The 21,591-nt window shown below is 46.9% G+C and overlaps 1 protein-coding gene across 2 annotated transcripts in view; it reads left to right on the forward strand.

Moving 5' to 3' along the window:
* The window catches only part of HYDIN (HYDIN axonemal central pair apparatus protein), a 446,380-nt gene that overhangs the window by 231,033 nt on the left and 193,756 nt on the right, over positions 1-21,591 (forward strand). For both annotated transcript variants that reach the window (XM_043526330.1, XM_043526331.1), the window contains exons 19-22: positions 2,884-3,122; positions 10,201-10,456; positions 14,226-14,369; positions 18,556-18,699. In XM_043526330.1, the coding sequence (XP_043382265.1) occupies positions 2,884-3,122; positions 10,201-10,456; positions 14,226-14,369; positions 18,556-18,699 (783 nt within the window). The remainder of the gene's footprint in view (positions 1-2,883; positions 3,123-10,200; positions 10,457-14,225; positions 14,370-18,555; positions 18,700-21,591) is intronic.

Below are 21,591 nucleotides of genomic sequence, written 5' to 3' on the forward strand. Positions count from 1 at the left end.
GTATCTTGCTTACAACACTCCTGCTAATACATCCCAGAATGATGTTTGCTTTTTTTTTTACATTCAAACACAAGTTCCTTGAATCTGAAACAAGAGGCAGATAACACCCTGATAGCTGTCCAAACAGCAGAGTTATGGAACACAAGATCCAAAAGCCAAAGAATAAAGAGTAGACTGTATCTAAGGGAGAGTGTAGCAGGTGCAGGAGCAAAGTGGGTCCGGTAATTAGATCTGCATCCATCCTTATCTCGACAGTGAAGCATGGCACTGGAGCTAGACATAACAGACCACCCTCTGCTATGCTGTCTCCTCTTGCTTTGCAGTTCTATTTTAAGGATTCCTCTCCCTGAGGCTGTGGGGAACTACAAATTAAATGGATCTGACTGAGTTTATTAATTTTACCAGTGTAATGTATTTAATGACAGGTTTCAGAGTAACAGCCGTGTTACTCTGTATTCGCAAAAAGAAAAGGAGTACTTGTGGCACCTTAGAGACTAACCAATTTATTTGAGCATAAGCTTTTGTGAGCTACAGCTCACTTCATCGGATGCATACTGTGGAAGCTGCAGAAGACATTATATACACACAGAGACCATGAAACAATACCTCCTCCCACCCCACTCTCCTGCTGGTAATAGCTTATCTAAAGTGATCATCAAGTTGGGCCATTTCCAGCACAAATCCAGGTTTTCTCACCCTCCGCCCCCCCCCCCCACAAACTCACTCTCCTGCTGGTAATAGCCCATCCAAAGTGACCACTCTCTTCACAATGTGTATGATAATCAAGGTGGGCCATTTCCTGCACAAATCCAGGTTCTCTCACCCCCTCACCCCCCTCCAAAAACCACACACACAAACTCACTCTCCTGCTGGTAATAGCCTATCCAAAGTGACCACTCTCCTTACAACGTGCACGAAAATCAAGGTGGGACATTTCCAGCACAAATACAGGTTTTCTCACCCCCCCCTTTTTTTTTCCAAAAAACACACACACACAAACTCACTCTCCTGCTGGTAATAGCTTATCCAAAGTGACCACTCTCCCTACAATGTGCATGATAATCAAGGTGGATGAGCTATTGCCAGCAGGAGAGTGAGTTTTTCTGTGTGTTTGGGGGGGGGGGGGGTCGTGGTGAGAAAACCTGGATTTGTGCTGGAAATGGCCCACCTTGATTATCATGCACATTATAGGGAGAGTGGATACTTTGGATGAGCTATTACCAGCAGGAGAGTGAGTTTGTGTGTGTATGGGGGTGGGGGGGTGAGAAAACCTGGATTTGTGCTGGAAATGGCCCACCTTGATTATCATGCACATTGTAGGGAGAGTGGTCACTTTGGATAAGCTATTACCAGCAGGAGAGTGAGTTTGTGTGTGTGTGTTTTTTGGAAAAAAAAAGGGGGGGGTGAGAAAACCTGTATTTGTGCTGGAAATGTCCCACCTTGATTTTCGTGCACGTTGTAAGGAGAGTGGTCACTTTGGATAGGCTATTACCAGCAGGAGAGTGAGTTTGTGTGTGTGGTTTTTGGAGGGGGGTGAGGGGGTGAGAGAACCTGGATTTGTGCAGGAAATGGCCCACCTTGATTATCATACACATTGTGAAGAGAGTGGTCACTTTGGATGGGCTATTACCAGCAGGAGAGTGAGTTTGTGGGGGGGGGGGGGCGGAGGGTGAGAAAACCTGGATTTGTGCTGGAAATGGCCCAACTTGATGATCACTTTAGATAAGCTATTACCAGCAGGAGAGTGGGGTGGGAGGAGGTATTGTTTCATGGTCTCTGTGTGTATATAATGTCTTCTGCAGCTTCCACAGTATGTATCCGATGAAGTGAGCTGTAGCTCACGAAAGCTCATGCTCAAATAAATTGGTTAGTCTCTAATGTATTTAATGTAATTTTAAAGCCCTGAGTCTGCAGTGGCTTCCACTGCTGCAAACCTGTCACAGAACTGGGGAGAGGCCCTTGCACTCAGTCAGAAACCAGCACAGCCCCAGAAGAACTTGTTCTGTGGGATCATTTTCACTTTTCAGGTAAAATCTGGCTCTGCCTACTTCCTCAGACACCCTCTCCCCAGTAGCCTAAAACTGTTTGGGGAGGTTATTTGGAATCCTTTTAAATGCTCCTGCACTTTGATGTGCTGTTTTGTTTTCTGATGTATTTCTCCATTTAGTTGGCTGTCATAATGTTAGAGCTCCATGGCTGATGGACAGAAACTCAGTAGAGCTGATCTCACTTGAAGCAAACAGCATTTCAGTCCATTTTAAGCGGTGAACAAATCCCTGCTTTTCATAAAAATTCTATGTTCTCAAATATTTCCATATTGTTTCAGGTGGTTGTGAGTGAGTCCTTCTGGATCTCCTAGACCAGGGGTGGCCAACCTTTGGCTCCGGAGACACATGTGGCTCTTCAGAAGTTAATATGTGGTTCCTTGTATAGGCACCGACTCTTGGGCTGGAGCTACAGGCACCAACTTTCCAATGTGCCGGGGGGGAGAGCTGATGGGGGGCTGCTGATGTATTACTGTGGCTCTTTGGCAATGTATATTGGTAAATTCTGGCTCCTTCTCAGGCTCAAGTTGGCCACCCCTATGCTAGACCATGTTTAATGGCCTTTCCCGCTTTCTGCATTATTCAGAGCAGTAAAACACAAATGTACAATTAAAAGATGCTGGAGATTGCGTCTTCTACTCCAGATGTCAAGGCGGCTCACTGAGGGATTCTGTTGAGGACAATTAGTCTCTCTTGAAACAGGAGCCTAAGGATGATGCTGGTGGAAACAACCTGCCCGTCATTGCTTTCTCTTCCTTTTAATCATATCCTGTAGTGCCTCACAGGTACATTGAGGCCAAGGTTCTATTCTGATCTTAGCTTTTGGATCTTGTTGCAGGCTTGCAGTCACTCATTGTGGAGGATTGAGCCCAGTGAAGGTGTAGTTCCCCCGGAGGCTAAGGTATCGCTGACTCTGATTGCTAACTTGGATGACACGGTCAAATTCCAAGACAAGGTGAACTTGTTCATACGAAACAGCAATACCTATGTGATCCCAGTCCAGGCCGTTGGCATTGGCACCACGATTGTCACAGACAAACCCTTTGCTCCAGCGCTCAACTTGGGACCCCATTTCAGGTAGGTCATCTCTCTGGCTCTCACCTTTTCCGATGCTCCTTCATCTCCATAGACCAAATGAAGAGCCCCAGCAAGGACGTTTTTTATTATAGTCCCTTAGGACTGTAGCTACAAGGGCGGTTCCCATTGACTTAAATAGGAGCCACATAACTGCATTTGAAGACATATTGTAGCCCTTTCAAAGTCACTTGCCACATTAGAATGCTAACAAGATGGAATGTGGTTGACCCAATGTCACTAAGTGGAAATTGCAGAGGGTCCAGGAGGCTGAAGATTGAAAAATGATACATAAAAAAAACTTTTATTTTTTGAGCATTCAAACATTTTGCCCCTTTTTTCACCTGATGGGTGGGTCACCCCCCCACGCCCCTGGAGCAGCAGAGCACCTTGGTGTTGCTCTTTAGCAGCCCCTCTTCTAAATTAACAGCACTGCTTTCGTTCTACCTGCAGCAGGCTCCACATCTCAGTGCCTTGGGGGAGCAGCAAAATTGGTCTTTGTCCTTTAACCTTCCCTAGCTCACTTTTATTTCACGGGTCCCCTGCTGGAGTTCTGTCTATCAGTGTCAGGGCTGGGACGTGGGCAGTCAGGCCTAGTGGTTATCTCGTGGGGTGGGCACAGGTCCCCATTGCCAGCTGGAGCTCGGAACCAGAAGGTCAGGAACTATGAGGTAGATGCCAGGAATCAGGCTGAGTCAGGAAACCAGGTGGTTGGGATCTGGAGACAGGAGCAGGTAGTGCTGGATGTGTGGTCCAAAGCAGGGTGGAACCCAGTTAAACAGTTATATTTAGTCCTGCCATAAGTGCAGGGGACTGGACTAGATGACCTTTCGGAGTCCCTTCTAGTCCTATGATTCTATGACTTCCTGTTCCTTCTTTTGGCATAAACAGGGGAAGTAGGCCAATCAGGAGCCCCAGTCTTCCAACAGTTGGGGCCCAGAGGTGAGTTCTAAGTGAGCTGGGTTTCAAGGAGTCCCGGTTCTCCATGTCTAGTTGGCAGCCGATATCAAGCGGAGTGCCCCAAGGGTCGGTCCTGGGGCCAGTTTTGTTCAATATCTTCATTAATGATCTGGAGGATGGCGTGGATTGCACCCTCAGCAAGTTTGCAGATGACACTAAACTGGGAGGAGTGGTAGATACGTTGGAAGGTAGGGATAGGATACAGAGGGACATAGACAAATTAGAGGATTGGGCCAAAAGAAATCTGATGAGGTTCAACAAGGACAAGTGCAGAGTCCTGAATTTAGGACGGAAGAATCCCATGCACCGCTACAGACTAGGGACCGAGTGGCGAGGCAGCAGTTCTGCAGAAAAGGACCTAGGGGTTACAGTCGATGAGAAGCTGGATATGAGTCAACAGTGTGTCCTTGTTGCCAAGAAGGCTAACAGCATTTTGGGCTGTATAAGTAGGGGCATTGCCAACAGACTGAGGGACATGATCGTTCCCCTCTATTCGACAATAGTGAGGCCTCATCTGGAGTATTGTGTCCAGTTTTGGGCCCCATACTACAAGAAGGATGTGGAAAAATTGGAAAGCTTCCAGCGGAGGGCAACAAAAATGATGAGGGGACTGGAACACATGGCTTATGAGGAGAGGCTGAGGGAACTGCGATTGTTTAGTCTGCAGAAGAGAAGAATGAGGGGGGATTTGATAGGTGCTTTCAACTACCTGAAAGGGGATTCCAAAGAGGATGGATCTAGACTGTTCTCAGTGATACCAGATGACCAGTTTTTAAGGTCAGGCTTGACAAAGCCTTGGCTGGGATGATTTGATTGGGGATTGGTCCTGCTTTGAGCAGGGGGTTGGACTAGATGACCTCCTGAGGTCCCTTCCAACCCTGATATTCTATGATTCTATGACAGAACAAGGAGTAATGGTCTCAAGTTGCAGTGGGGGAGGTTTAGGCTGGATATTAAGAAAAACTTTTTTACTAGGAGGGTGGTGAAACACTGGAATGGGTTACCTAGGGAGGTGGTGGAATCTCCTTCCTTTGAGGTTTTTAAGATCAGGCTTGACAAAGCCCTGGCGGGGATGATTTAGTTGGGGTTGGTCCTGCTTTGAGCAGCGGGTTGGACTAGATGACCTCCTGAGGTCCCTTCCAACCCTGATATTCTATGATATGCCAGTAAGTCACCAGTGGGGGTTGGAGCGTGATGATCCCCAGGGAACCTGCGGATCCAGGTTAGAGACCTGCGAGTCATGACAGCCTCTGTTCTCATCTTTCTTCATTTCTCCCCTCCTCTTCGCTCCTCATCTTTTCCCACTGATCTCTCTTAGTTAGGGCAGAAGCTGGAAGAAAAACTTTATCTCTTGATTGGAAAAGGGAGAATGACTGCAAGGGCCTTTTCTGAAAATAGTTGGGGAAAGCAAAAGTCCACTAATGCTGGATGGTGAATGGAAAGGAGACTCAACTGGAAGAATTTAGCTCTAAGGGTTTGAGATACAATAGTTTTCAGTCACCTACGCTAGTTTTGAGCTTTAGTTCCATTTGAGTGTAGATGTTAGGGGCGTTGTGATCTAAGTAAGGCTGTGTTTTAGTCACGGGTATTTTTAGTAAAAGTCATGGACAGGTCATGGGCAGTAAACAAAAATTCACAGCCCGTGACCTGTTCATGACTTCCGCTATATACCCCTGAATAAATCTTGGATGGGGGTGGCCCTGGGGTGCCACAGGTGCTTGGGGCAGGGAGGCTGGTGGTGAGCAGCTTGGGACCCCCGCTGGTGCTGGGGAGGCATGGGCGGCAGTGCACAGCCTAGGGTTGCCTACTTTCTAATTGCACAAAACTGAACACCCTTGCCCTGCCCCCACTTCCCTGAGGCCCTGCTCCTGCCCCGCCTCTTCTCTGAGGCCCTGCCCCCCTTCCATCAAGGCCCCCCTCCCTCTGTCACTCGCTCTCCCACACCCTCACTCACTTTCACTGGGTTGGGGCAGGGGATTGGGATGGGGGTGAGGGCTCTGCACTGTTTCCCGGGCTGGGGCCTGGGGCTTTCCTAGGCCAGAGCTCCCCTGCGCTAAACTAGGTCCTCTATTTGAGTCTCTGCAGCCAGGTCCCTCCCTCTCAGAGCTTGAGAGAGAGTGCTCTTCTGCGCCTGGCTTCCCTGGCTTTCATAAGGCCTGCTGGGTCTGTTTGGGGCGTGGCCCCCAGCTGCAGCTGCTCTGCTAATCAGCCCAGCTCTTCCCCTGCCCCAGCCCTCTCCCAGGGCTATCTTAAACCCCTCTGGGCCTGAGCAGTGTCCACCCTGCTACACTGTGGCTTCTGTGATCTCTAGGACAAACTTGCGGCCTTAACTATAAGCTCCATAAAGGCTTGGGTTTGTTCACCACTGTTTCCATGGCTATTCCTGGTGGTTGATCAGATGTGTTCTGATGGCCAGTTTGGATGTATCGTGGTAAGCTGTTGCCAGCATTACTCAGTTCATGTTCTTCTGACAATCTTTTTCCTCCTATCCTGCACCATCTTCCTGGGGTTAAGCCCCCATTGCAACTAGCTGCAAAACTGCAGCTAAAAAAAGTGAAATGGGGCACAGATAGCAAGATGACTTTGGCCAGAAATTAGGCATCTGTACAGAACTTGATTTAAAGTTCAGATCTGTCATTGCACAAGGTGGTGTATTTCACACAGCCATTGTATGCTTCAAATGCATTTTTAACATTTTCTTTCACAGATTAACTTGGAATATGGTGTAAACTCTGGTTTTGTATTTCGCCAGGTGTGTTATACTCACTTTTCACTGGCTGCATATTCTTTATGTCCAAAACAAGACAGTCACTGTGCCACAAATAATTCCTCTGCCTCAGTATACAGTGAAATAATTACTACCTTGCACTCGATGTTTCTGTACACAATGGAGTCAATGTCTCATTGAATATTCATTTCATGTTAGCTCTGGTTCATAAAATCATAGAATATCAGGGTTGGAAGGGATCTCATGAGGTCATCTAGTCCAACCCCCTGCTCAAAGCAGGACCGATCCCCAACTAAATCATCTCAGCCAGGGCTTTCTCAAGCCTGACCTTAAAAACTTCTAAGGAAGGAGATTCCACCACCTCCCTAGGTAACCCATTCCAGTGTTTCACCACCCTCCTAGTGAAAAAGTTTTTCCTAATATCCAACCTAAACCTCCCCCACTGCAACTTGAGAACATTACTCCTTGTTCTGTCATCTGCTACCACTGAGAACAGTCTAGATCCATCCTCTTTGGAACCCCCTTTCAGGTAGTTGAAAGCAGCTATCAAATCCCCCCTCATTCTTCTCTTCCGTAGACTAAACATCCCCAGTTCCCTCAGCCTCTCCTCATAAGTCATGTGTTCCAGTCCCCTAATCATTTTTGTTGCCCTCCGCTGGACTCTTTCCAATTTTTCCACATCCTTCTTGTAGTGTGGGGCCCAAAACTGGACACAGTATTCCAGATGAGGCCTCACCAGTGTCAAATAGAGAGGAACGATCACGTCCCTCAATCTGCTGGCAATGCTCCTACTTGTACATCCCAAAATGCCAGGGTTATTTAGCCCTGAGGTCACTCCAGTCTAACAGCAGACAGGGCCCGGCCCTGTTCTCACTGTAGTTAATGGGAAAACTATTGACTCTGTCTAGTTTTTGTAGCACACCTACCACCATCTTATCAGAATCTCTTCAGTGGGAACAGACCCGTAGAGCCCTATCCTGCCAGGTGGTGAGCACCTCCTGAGTAAAGGCACTCAGCTTCTATCTGGAGCAGGCCATTAATCTGTAGCAGTTGAAGAAAAGGGCAACAGTCTACCCAGATGGTCAAATACGAATGCACACTGTGTTTTCTAATTTCAATGAAAGAGGATCTCTTTAGCAGCAAAAAAAAAAAAAACAAAAAAAACCTTTAGCTTCTCTAGTTAATGGAGTTGCAGGATGCAGGCCACCTGGTGCCCTTTCTTTCCTTTAGTCTGAAATCCCTGGAGGTCATGCAGGAATCCGGTTATGGCAGCCTGTTATGGCAGCGGGGAGGCCTGGGGGGTTGTCAAGCTCCATTGGCTTGGCAGCGCCGAGATCTTAACGAGAGGAATCACAGACAGGATTCTGTCCCTTCGGGGTCATGTTGGGAAAGGGTCAATATCTCCCCTCCAGTCCTCCAAGGTTTATTTTGTAAAATGTAGATGGATATTTATTTAGCTACACTGCAGCTGGGAGCCGTCTACAGTCTGATTGATCTAGCACACTAAAAACAGCAGTCTGGCCACAGTGGCTTGAGCTAGCTGCTTCTCCCGGGCAGGATTGTATTCATGTGCCAGCCCGAACCATCACCTGTGCCCAGCGGCCACCCTGATGGGAAGTTGTAACAGACAACGGGGCTGGGTACTTGCTTGCCTCTTCTGCCATGGCCAGTACAAACCAGCTCACTTTGTGGGACTCGGGACTAGCTTTGCACAGATACATAGAGGATATTAAAGAGATAAAGGTAAGGAGAAGCATGATTACTGCAAATGCTGAGATTTGGTCCTTCCTGTTTCATTCTTTATTGCAGCTTGTTAGGTAGCCAGCTGCGGGAGGCTCTCCATAAACTGAGGGCCATTTGACACAGAGTGGCTCTTTAAAAAGTACATTGTGTTAGCCATCGCTTCAAGCCACACAAGTCGCTTTGGATGCCACAACATGGTATTCTGTTAAGAGTTAGCTTTAATGCTGTGGGTGCAGTTGAATAGCTGCGTTCCAGCAATCATAGAATCATAGGGTTAGAAGGGACTGCAAGGGTCATCTCATCTAAACCCCTGCCGAGATGCAGGATTTGTTGGGTCTAAACCATCCTTTTGAAAACCTCCAGTGAAGAAGATTCCACAACCTCCCTAGGCATCTGTTCCACTGGCCTATTGCTCTTACAGATAGGAAGCTTTTCCTGAGATTTAATCTAAATCTGCTGTGCTGTAGTTTGAACCCATCCATTCTTGTCCTGCCCTCTGGAACAAGAGAGTACAATGTTTATCCATCTTTTTATGGTAGCCTTTCAAATATTTGAAGACCACTATCATGTCCTTCCTCAGTCTCCTCTTTTCCAAACTAAACATACCCTGTTCCTTCAGCCTTTGCTCATAGGACTTGCATTCCATCCCTTTAAGCATCATTGTCGCTCACTTCTGGATCCTTTCCAGTTTCTCCACATCCTTTCCATACATTGGTGACCAAAACTGGACACAGTACTCCAGCTGAGGCCTAACCAGTGCTGAGTAGTGTGGTGCTATCACCTCCCATGACTTGCATGCTATGCCTCTGTTAATGCAACCAAAATTGCATTTGCTTTTTTTGCCACAGCATCACGTTGCTGACTCATGTTGATTGTGATCCACCACAACTCTCAGATCTTTCTCAGCAGTGCTGCTGCCAAGCCAGTTATCCCCCATTCTGTATTTGTGCATTTGGTTTTATTTCCCTAAATGTAGAACCTTACATTTGTCTTTGTTGAATTTCATTTTGTTGTCTATAGCCCAGTTCTCCAATTTATCAAGATCCCTCTGAATTTTAGCTTTATCTTCCAAAGTATTGGCAACTCCCCCTTCCCCTCCCCCCAGCTTTGTGTCATCTGCACATTTGATCAGTATGCTCTCTATTCCTACATGCTGGTCATTAATACAGGTGTTAAACAACTGGACCCAGCACAGAACCCTGTGGAACCCCACTTGAGACTTCCCTCCAACCCAACATCATTCCATTAATAGTTACTCTTTGTTTGTGTTTTTTTAACCAATTATGTATCCATTTAATGTGAGTTCCGCCAAACCCGCATTTCTCCAGCTCACTTATCAGAATGTCATGTGGGACTGTGTCAAAAGCCTTGCTGAAGTCCCGGTATATTATCTCCACCGCATTCCTCCTATCCACCAAACCAGTTACCCTGTCAAAGAGGGAAATCCAGCTGGTTTGGCATGATTTGTTCTTGATAAATCTGTGTTGGCTGCTAGCGATCACCCCTTCGTCCCCCCGCTGTTGGCAAATGGAATGCTTTATACATTGCTCTAGGAGCTTCCCAGTTAAATAAATGACTTTTTGCTCTCTCTTGGTAGAGACACCCCACCACCAGTAACCTTTTCCATCTGCCTCCATTCTGCTGTTCTAGTCTGGATCCCTGCTGCTATCGCTTCAAGATAACCAACCGTGGACGACGAACCCATCAGCTCTACTGGATGACAGAAGGTTTCCCTCCATTTCGCCAGCGTAACCAGTTCCCTGCTATTAGTAATGCCAAGGGCAAGAATTCCCCCCAGAGACCAGAGACCCCCTCTCCAGTGTTTAAGCTTCATCCATTAAGGATGGAGCTGATCCCAGGCAAGACCATGGATATGATGCTGGAAGGCTCCTCTGACACCCCTAAGGTAAAGGACTGCAAGAGCTGCAGAGTTTCAATTAGGTTGTTGCAACTGGTATTTCTTAGCTGGTCCCTTGACATTTATCTTAGAAAATGATCAATTTCTTGCAAGAATTTCTGTAATGCCACAAGTTACCATGGTAGCACCAGTTGCTTTTCTTGCTTGAGCACTATTAGTCGCTAAGGCTTTTCTTGTTACTATAGCTACCACAAACCCAACATTCAAATGCCAAAATACCAGCTGACTTCTGGGGCAAGCAGCAAGTTACACGGAGTCATGTGTTGAGGCAGAAGGGAAGCTGAAGAAATAATATAGCAGTGTCTGGAGAGATTAGGATCACAGGCAAAAAGTAATTAGAAAAATGCAAGGTAATATAATGGGAGAGGGGAATAATCCAGAACACAGTTATGTAATGGGAGGGAGTAACCTCCAACATAGTCATTACTTATATTTATAAAGAAATAAAAAAATGTCCATTTAACATGCTGTGTCCTGTTGGGAAATGTTAGACCTAATGCATTGTTTTTAAAGAACACAGAGTGATATCTTCCACTCTAAGAGGCTGTTCCCACTGATCATTATATTTGACAGCTCATTTCTCATCAATATTTTCCATTCCAGTATGCCCTAGCCCTTATGTCCCAGGGACAGCATGGGACATCAAGTATAGCACTGCTACATGCTATGAAAGGCACCAAACCCAGGCTCCAACAGGCTAATGGGGGGAAATCAGGAATGCTGAAAGTGACTTAGGTGTGATAATGGACAACAAAGTCCAGGGCTGTGTGTATGCACATTACAGCACAGGGACCTAATCAGCCCTTTCCACTGACCCCACACTCCCCTTTCCTTTCTTGAGTGAAAGGGAGCCTGCACCATTGGTGTGAGGTTTGGGAAGGACTCAGAAGTGGGTGTGAAGCTTCCTCCTCTCCTCCCCTTAGCCCAATGGAAGTCCTTCTGCAGGGTTCTGGTTTAACAGGCAGGGAGGGAGAAGAGAGGAGTTGCCAGTCAAGCTGTTCTGGATCCTCCTGCTTCAGAACTGCAGGCCATAGCTGTGCGTAGTAATGCAGAGGGAATGTTTATGAGCTTGTGTTGTCCCTGATATCAGTGCTTTGGAATGCTCCTCGGGGAGAGGTGTTTCTGGAGTACTCACCAGCTAGCTGTCCCTCTTGGAGGAAATCTTCTGTTCCCTCCTGGGCTATGGCATGTCAGGGGAATAGATAGCATAACAGAGACAAAGGGATGTCAGTGTGGTTGCCCTTCCCTCCGGCAGATCCCCAATGGTCTATGAGCTTAGTGGGGTGGAAATCTTGTGCTATGTCACGGGGGGAGACCCTGTCTGTCCCAACTGGTGGCAGAAGAAAACCCAGTTTTCACACTTCTGTGTGGCTTTTTCCAGGTAGCAGACATTCTGATTGCTGTATGGTTCTGTTGGGATTGCTACTGGGGTATTCTATTCAGTTATGGACACCTCATTACCTGATAGATGTTGACAACTTGGATTGGGCCTAAAGAAGAGAATCAAACAATCAGGAGGCTAGAGGGATTGACTTACTGTCAGGATCCTGACAAGGGCAGTCGGGACCAAGGGTCAGAGCCAGGTGAAACTGGGGACTGAGAGTAGCAGAGGAGTTCATGGTCAAATTCCAGGCTGGGGTTAATACCAAGGATCCGAGTCCAGATCAGGAGGCGAGATCCAAATCAAGCCAAGGTCAAAGACAGGAATTCAAGAACGAGAATGATCATGGCAGCTACAGGATATCCACACTGTTGCCTAGACACTTCCTGGACCATCCCTTGGGTTTACATAGGGTGGGGAGCCAATCTGGAGCCATGAGGCTGCTGCCTCTCAGACCCCCCGAGGCAGGACTCTCCGTGGTCTGTGCCTGCAGCAGGCATGAGTAGTGGAGCATGAGCTGGTTATAGCTGCTGCTGGGTAGCAGCATGTAGGTGTTCACTGCCCTGCAGCTATGGGCTTAAGACTGAGAAGGGCTCTGGGTACATAGCTTGGTTATGTGACAACTTTAACAAGTACTGGGAGGGTGCCAAACTCCAGGGAAGGAGAAAAATGTGTTGTTATAGCACCATAGGGGATAGCTTAGGAGTAATGGGATGAAATTGAAGAAGATTTCCAGATGATACACAACTGCTCAAGAGAGTTAAGTCCCAGGCAAACTGTGAAGTGCTACAAAAGGATCTCACAAAACTGGGTGACTGGGGAACAAAATGACAGATGAAATTAAGTGTCGAAAAATGCAAAGTAATGCACGTTGGAAAACATAATCCCAACTATACATATAAAATGATGGGGTCTAAATTAGCTTTTACAACTCATGAAAGAGATCTTGGAGTCCTGGTGGCTAGTTCTGTGAAAACATCCACTCAAAAAAGCAAACAGAATGTTGGGAATCATTAAGAAAGGGATGGATAATAAGACAGAAAATATCATGTTGCCTCTATATAAATCCATGGTACGCCCACATCTTGAATACTGCGTGCAGATGTGGTTGCCCCATCTCAAAAAAGTTATATTGGAATTGGAAACGGTTCAGAAAAGGGCAACAAAAATTATTAGGGGTATGGAGCGGCTTCCGTATGAGGAGAGATTAATAAGACTGGGACTGTTCAGCTTGAAAAAGAGACGACTAAGTGGGGATATGATGGAGGGCTATAAAATCATGACAGGTTTGGAGAAAATAAATAAGGAAGTGTTATTTACTCCTCCTCATAACACAAGAACTAGGGGTCACCCAATGAAATTAATAGGCAGCAGGTTTAAAACAAACAAAAGGAAGTATTTCTTCACACAACACACAGTCAGTCTGTGGAACTCTTTGCCAGAGGATGCTGTGAAGGCCAAGACTATAACAGGGTTCAAAAAAGAACTAGATAAGTTCATGGAGGACAGGTCCATCGATGGCTATTAGCCGGGATGGGCAGGGATGGTGTCCCTCGCCTCTGTTTGCCAGAAGCTGGGAATGGGCAACAGGGGATGGATCACTTGATGATTCCCTGTTCTGTTCATTCCCTCTGGAGCACCTGGCATTGGCCACTGTCGGCAGACAGGATACTGGGCTAGATGGACCTTTGGTCTGACCCACTATGGCCGTTCTTGTGTAAGGGAAAGTGTAAGGTGACTCTGAAAAATCTCCTGACGTGAGAGTTGTTATGTTGGTCAGTTGACTCCCAAGGAATGTGTTGCAAGCTGCAATGCAGAGGACTTTTAAAACTGGATCAGACAAACACAAACACAGAGGAGGGACGAATCTTGCATTGACAAGGAAAAGAGCTGACTGAATTATTGGGTCCTTTCTGCCTATAATTTCTGTGATGGTTTTGAGGGCAGGTTTGCTGGCATCAGGATTCCTTTTCAATCTATTTTCCTTAATATAGCACCTGTTTTTTTAAAAATGATTCCCTCCAGTTTTATAGAAGTGTGGTGCTTGGCAAAGGGATAAATCATAAAAATATTCATTTGATGCTTTAGTTATTATGGTCATAGGTAGCACCTAATTCACAAGTGTCTTCATCCGGAGTTGCAGAACACATGGTATTATGGACATTTTAGTACTGAAAAAACAGAATGCAGTATAAAGAAACACAGGACATTTTACAGACAGATGTATATATCTTTATGACTATAGGCCATGGTGCCCAGTGAGTGCCAAGGATAGGTAACAGGCTTCTGTACGTGCACCTGGAACCCATTGGCTTTGTACCAGCAGCCAATACGTATCTCAATACTGACAGTGTGCTGTGACTGTTTCCTGCGCAGGTCGTGAAGGAACGGTTGATTTGCCATGCCATTATAGGGAAGCAGTCTGGGAAGGAACGGATAATGAAAGTGGACGTCACATGTGAATTTATCGCACCCATTCTGCACCTCTCCTCCAGAGAGATCACTTTCCGAGTGGAGAAGGTAAACCATTAGGCTGACTGCTGGCATTTAATAGATAGTCATCCAAATGGCTGTTTGAAAGGATATGGTGTGTGTGCGCGCGCGCATGTGTGTATATACACAAACATGTACAAAGACTGTGTGAAATCCTGGCCCCACTGAAAGCAATGGCAGTTTTTCAATTGACTTCAGAGGGGTTAGGATTTCACCTTTAATAGTGTTTTACATGGTCAACCTCCTTTACAAGCATTAATTAATTATTCCTCACTGTCCCCCTGTGGCTGTGGGTAGATAAGAATGATTATCTCCATTCTACACCAAGCGACGCTCAGGGCATGTCTATGCTGGAGCTCTAAGGTGTCATTCCGAGCTTGAGTAGCCATACCTGCACTAGCTGTGATTGAGCTACCATGCTAAAAATAGATGTGCAGCTGCGGCGGTGCAAGCAGTGGGAGGGTTCGCTGCCCTGAGTACCTACTTGTCATCTTGGCCGGGATCATACTTGGGGCGGCCAGCCATGGCGGCCCCACTTCTATTTTTGCCACACTAGCTCAATCCCAGCTAGGGCAGGGGTGTTTCCTTGAGCTGGAAATTACACCTGCCCACTCCTCCCCAAGGCCACTGGGCAAGTCGCATGTTAGTGTGTTGTGTAATAAAGAACTGATCAGCTTCCGTGTGGGATGGTGCCATGGCTGGCAATGCCAAGGCCACGAGCGGGGTTCCAGATCATCACAAATGAATGCCAGTCAAACCATTGCCCCACCCCATTATGTGAGCTCTCGATGCATCTGATTTAGGAAAGATTCAAAGACTTTTTAAAAATGTTGTAGAGATTATTTTTTGTTCCCTTCCACCAGTATAGCTAGGTGCCTTGGTTACCACTAGTCCATCTGTACTGGGGGAGTCATGACAAACTCTCAAAAGTACCAGTTCTATACCTAATGTTGTCATTACATGGCAGTCTGTTATACCAGGTCTTTCCAGGACTAGGATAGACTCCTAGTCCTTCACTGGAGCAATGACAGTTTATACCAGTTGAGGTTCTGCCCCACTGTACTTGAAATTAGGTTGACAAGAGAAACTGTAGTTTCCTACTTTCCCTTCAGGTCCAAATGGATGCACTACAAGGTGGGTAGAAAGGTGGCTAGATTGTCGGGCTCAACGGGTAGTGATCAATGGCTCCATGTCTAGTTGGCAGCTGGTATTTAGCGGAGTGCCCCAAAGGTCGGTCCTGGGGCCGGTTTTGTTCAATATCTTCATTAATGATCTGGAGGATGGTGTGGATTGCACCCTCAGCAAGTTTGCAGATGACACTAAACTGGGAGGAGTGGTAGATACGCTGGAGGGTAGGGATAGGATACAGAGGGACCTAGACAAATTGGAGGATTGGGCCAAAAGAAATCTGATGAGGTTCAACAAGGACAAGTGCAGAGTCCTGCACTTAGGACGGAAGAATCCAATGCACCGCTACAGACTAGAGAACGAATGGCTAGGCAGCAGTTCTGCAGAGAAGGACCTAGGGGTGACAGTGGACAAGAAGCTGGATATGAGTCACCAGTGTGCCCTTGTTGCCAAGAAGGCCAATGGCATTTTGGGATGTATAAGTAGGGGCATTGCCAGCAGATCGAGGGACGTGATCGTTCCCCTCTATTCGACATTGGTGAGGCCTCATCTGGAGTACTGTGTCCAGTTTTGGGCCCCACACTACAAGAAGGATGTGGAAAAATTGGAAACAGTCCAGCGGAGGGCAACAAAAATGATTAGGGGTCTAGAGCACATGACTTATGAGGAGAGGCTGAGGGAACTGGGATTGTTTAGTCTACGGAAGAGAAGAATGAGGGGGGATTTGATAGCTGCTTTTAACTACCTGAAAGGTGGATCCAAAGAGGATGGATCTAGACTATTCTCAGTGATAGCAGATGACAGGACAAGGAGTAATGGTCTCAAGTTGCAGTTGGGGAGGTTTAGGTTGGATATTAGGAAAAACTTTTTCACTAGGATGGTGGTGAAACACTGGAATGCATTACCTAGGGAGGTGGTGGAATCTCCTTCCTTAGAAGTTTTTAAGGTCAGGCTTGACAAAGCCCTGGCTGGGATGATTTAGTTGGGATTGGTTCTGCTTTGAGCAGGGGGTTGGACTAGATGGCCTCCAGAGGTCCCTTCCAACTCTGTTATTCTATGATTCTAAATCTGCTCTCCACACTATTGATATATGAACTGGTGTATTAATGCATCTCCATTCTTGCCAATTGCTTTTCCCTCTGTATTCATAAGGATTCGTAGACATTCTTAAGCAACGGCTGTGTTAAGAAATGTAACTCTCATACATAAGCAGTTCAATCCCACTCATCTCTGCAATCAGATTCCTGCATCTTCATCCCCTATCCTGCAGGATATCTGATGATGGGAAGCAATTTTCCCACCCCACTCCTGCTTGTTCATCCCTATTCTCTATTCCCCACAGCCAGCAATGTTGCAGAACCGCAGTTCTGTTATGTAGTCCAATGGTTCTCAGACTTCATTGCACCTCAACCCCCTTCTGACAAGAAAAATTACTACAGGACCCCAGGAGGGGGGACAGAAGCCTGAGCCCACATAAGCCCCGCCATCCCGGGGGTGGGGATTGCAAAGCCAAAGCCCCACAGCCCCAGGCCAGGAGGCCAAAGCCCAAGCCCTCGGGCCCAGCAAGTCTAAGCCAGCCCTGGCGACCCCATTAAAATGGGGTCACAATCCACTTTGGGGTCCCAACCCACAGTTTGAGAACCACTGATGGAGCCCGTATGAATGAGCTGTTAGAACTCAACATTCAGGTTTAATTTGGTGCCATCCAGTTGTCCCAGCTGTCTCTCTGCATTCGGTTTGGTTCCATACCCTCTGATTTATTGGCTGTAATGACACTATCACTGCTTGAGATAAATACATTTAGTTTCCCAAACACCATCTACTTTATAGAAACTGATCATAAACCTCTGAGAAATGCAAGGTGTAAACAGGAACAAATAGGCTAGATTGGGAACCTGCCACTCTTTTTTTGTCTTTATAGCAGAAAGGACAGAAAACACTTTGCACCTGAGCTATGCAGGATCCTAGCCTAGTGCATATGCAGCACCATTTTCTTTCTTGCTTGTCTTTCTCATGCAAGTAACCCCAGTGACTTTAATGGGACTCAGATCAGTAAGATTGGCAGGATTTACTCTGTGAATGAAAGCCCTTTGTGCCAGTGAGGCTGAGAAAGATTCACTGTTTATTAGTTAAAGTGTAGGACTTGGAGTCAGGAAACCTGTGTTCTGTTGCCCACTCTGCCACTGCACTTTCCTGTGTGATCTTGGTCAAGTCATTTTACTTCTTTGTGCCTCTACTTCCCCATCTGGAAAATGGGGATAGTAATACTTCCCTGCCTCACATGTTATAGTTTATGGTAAATACATTTGAGGGAGAAAAGGGCTAGAAAGTGCAGAGTATTAATAGTGGTAGAGCTGGTTGAAATTTTTCAAACTTTGCCAATTTTGGATGTGTGAGAAAATTTTGAAATTAAAAGAAAAGGAGGGGAGAGGAAAGGGGAGAAATTGACAAAATTGAATCTTTGACCAGTTATACAGCTGGTCATAATGGTTTTTGAATTTTGATTAAATTTCAAGTTTGAACATTTTGAAAATTGGGGAAAGGAACCCAGGAAGAAATGAGGGGAAAGAATAATAGATACCAAGGCCAGAAGGGGACCATTGTGATCATCTAGTCTGACCTCTTGTATACCACAGGCCCGAGAACGTTCCCAAAATAATTCCTAGAGCAGATCTTGTAGAAAAACATCCAATCTTGATTTTAAAATTGTCAGTGATAGAGAATCCACCATGACCCTGGGTAAATTGTTCCAATGGCTAATTACTCTCACTTAAAATTTTATGCCTTATTTCCTTATCCTTATTTTTTCTTGTGACATTGTAGAAACACAAAGCTACACCCTGCTTCATACAGAAAATGCTTTATCACCACCCTAACAGAGCCACCGCGGCCGTGTCCGCACAAAGATTTGCATGTTGGACTTTGCTCATGCCACAAAAGCTGTAGAAATGAGCTGCCATGCTGTGGCGGAGGGTTGAAATCTCCCCCCCAGTCCCAGTTGCCTGCCTGCAGCCCAGTCGTCGTAGTGGGCATGTGCTTTTCCTGGGTTTCTCTTGCTTTCTCACACGGCTTTGCATCTACACAGCACCCCAGTGATGTCCTGACTTCACAGTATGAACCTCTGATCTTAAAGAACATCTCCTCCCTGCCACTCAGCGTTCTCCTGTCCCTACAAGCACCCTTCTTCCTCTGTGATACAGACCAGCAAACACTGCCAGCCGAGGTTCAGGTAAGCAGACCATAGGTTTCATGCAAGGCTCCTTGGTGTGTTTGTGTCTGAGGAGCAAAGAGCAGGTAGGTTTCTAAAGGGTAGCACTGGGATTAATTCTATATGATCATCAGCATGTTGGTCTGAGTTAAATCTGAAAGCAAAGCAAACTATTGGATCATCCGACACCCACACTTCTGAGTTTGTGAAATACACTTGGTCTAAGGTAACTGTTCTGAAGGCCAGGAGGTCTGAGGAGCAGCAGAGTAATGTCTTCTTTTGGGGATAGGCAGCAGGGGCCCTTGTTCTTTTGTATCTATCCATAGTAGGGAGTCCGTTCTCCACTGCAACTCATCGGGTTATCTCAAGTGCCTATACATAAATGCACGAAGCCTGGGAAATAAGCAGGGAGAACTGGAAGTCCTGGCAAAGTCAAGGAATTATGATGTGATTGGAATAACGGAGACTTGGTGGGATAACTCACATGACTGGAGTACTGTGATGGATGGATATAAGCTGTTCAGGAAGGACAGGCAGGGCAGAAAAGGTGGGGGAGTAGCACTGTATGTAAGAGAGCAGTATGACTGCTCAGAGCTCAAGTATAAAACTGCAGAAAAACCTGAGAGTCTCTGGATTAAGTTTAGAAGCCTGAGCAACAAGGGTGATGTCGTGGTGGGAGTCTGCTATAGACCACCGGACCAAGGGGATGAGTTGGACGAGGCTTTCTTCCGGCAACTCGCAGAAGTTACTAGATCGCATGCCCTGGTTCTCATGGGCGACTTCAATCACCCTGATATCTGCTGGGAGAGCAATACAGCGGTGCATAGACAATCCAGGAAGTTTTTGGAAAATGTAGGGGACAATTTCCTGGTTCAAGTGCTGGAGGAACCAACTAGGGGCAGAGTTCTTCTTGACCTGCTGCTCACAAACCGGGAAGAATTAGTAGGGGAAGCAAAAGTGGATGGGAACCTGGGAGGCAGTGACCATGAGATGGTTGAGTTCAGGATCCTGACACAAGGAAGAAAGGAAAGCAGCAGAATATGGACCCTGGACTTCAGAAAATCAGACTTTGACTCCCTCAGGGAACTGATGGGTAAGATCCCCTGGGAGAATAACATGAGGGGGAAAGGAGATTAGGGGACTGAAACACATGACTTATGAGGAGAGGCTGAGGGAACTGGGGATGTTTAGTCTGCGGAAGAGAAGAATGAGGGGGGATATGATAGCTGCTTTCAACTACCTGAAAGGGGGTTCCAAAGAGGATGGCTCTAGACTGTTCTCAGAGGTAGCAGATGACAGAACAAGGAGTAATGGTCTCAAGTTGCAGTGAGGGAGGTTTAGGTTGGATATTAGGAAAATCTTTTTCACTTGGAGGGTGGTGAAACACTGGAATGCATTACCTAGGGAGGTGGTGGAATCTCCTTCCTTAGAAGTTTTTAAGGTCAGGCTTGAGAAAGCCCTGGCTGGGATGATTTAATTGGGGATTTAATTGGGTCCTGCTTTGAGCAGGGGGTTGGACTAGATGACCTCCTGAGGTCCCTTCCAGCCCTGATATTCTATGATTCTGTTCTCATGGGGGTTAGATTCACTTACAGGAACACACAACATTCCCGCCAGCAACTTCCTGACAGGTCTCCCCTCTTCTGAGACAGTCCAGGGAGTGTCTGACTTAGACTCTCCTACTAAGATCCTGTGCACACTGGGCCGAATTCTGCTCTCAGTGATATCTTGTGATGACCCTGAGCCTCTGCCTAAGCTGGAGTTACATCTGAGCCTGCGCCTGAGCCTGCTTAGGACTGATGAGTCATCCCTGATACAGAGGGTGTGATGAGTCATCAGAGGCAATTATCAGCAGGTCTGTGATGGGGCTCCACTAACCATGCTGGTACTTCCTGCTGGCCATCTTGGAGATTAGCTCTGCAAGTTGATGTACCCTCTCCCAATGGTGCCTTGCCCGCCGTCATATATACTCCTGGACCCACATCTCTCCAAGGACTACGGCATCCTCTTCATGACACAGTCCTCCAGCCGCGTAACAATCTGTGTTTCCCCCATTCTGTGGGCCCTGCAGTCAACTGTCTGGCCATTTCCCCAGTGGCAAGTGGGAGCAGGGACCCAGGCCCACCCACTACTCCAGGTCCCGGCCCAGGGACCTTGTAGATGGCAGCCACGTGCTGCATCCCCTCCAACTTCTCAGTACATTTCCTGGGCCATGTCCCCGCAGCCCCAGAACCTTTTTTCCCACAGTATTCTTGCCAGCAAGTTAAAGAAGTATGGGCTGGATGAATGGACTATAAGGTGGATAGAAAGCTGGTTAGATTGTCGGGCTCAACGGGTAGTGATCAATGGCTCCATGTCTAGTTGGCAGCCGGTATCAAGGGAAGTGCCCCAGGGGTCGGTCCTGGGGCCGGTTTTGGCAATATCTTCATAAATGATCTGGAGGATGGTGTGGATTGCACCCTCAGCAAGTTTGCAAATGACACTAAACTGGGAGGAGTAGTAGATACGCTGGGGGATAGGGATAGGATACAGAGGGACCTAGACAAATTGGAGGATTGGGCCAAAAGAAATCTGATGAGGTTCAACAAGGACAAATGCAGAGTCCTGCACTTAGGATGGAAGAATCCCATGCACCGGTACAGACTAGGGACCGAATGGCTCGGCAGCAGTTCTGCAGAAAAGGACCTAGGGATTACAGTGGATGAGAAGTTGGATATGAGTCAACAGTGTGCCCTTGTTGCCAAGAAGGCCAATGGCATTTTGGGATATATAAGTAGGGGCATTGCCAGCAGATCGAGGGAGGTGATCATTCCCCTCTATTCGACATTGGTGAGGCCTCATCTGGAGTACTGTGTCCAGTTTTGGGCCCCACACTTCAAGAAGGATGTGGAAAAATTGGAAAGAGTCCAGCGG

The sequence above is a fragment of the Chelonia mydas genome, chromosome 12, assembly GCF_015237465.2.
Source record: "Chelonia mydas isolate rCheMyd1 chromosome 12, rCheMyd1.pri.v2, whole genome shotgun sequence".
Classification (NCBI taxonomy): domain Eukaryota; kingdom Metazoa; phylum Chordata; order Testudines; family Cheloniidae; genus Chelonia; species Chelonia mydas.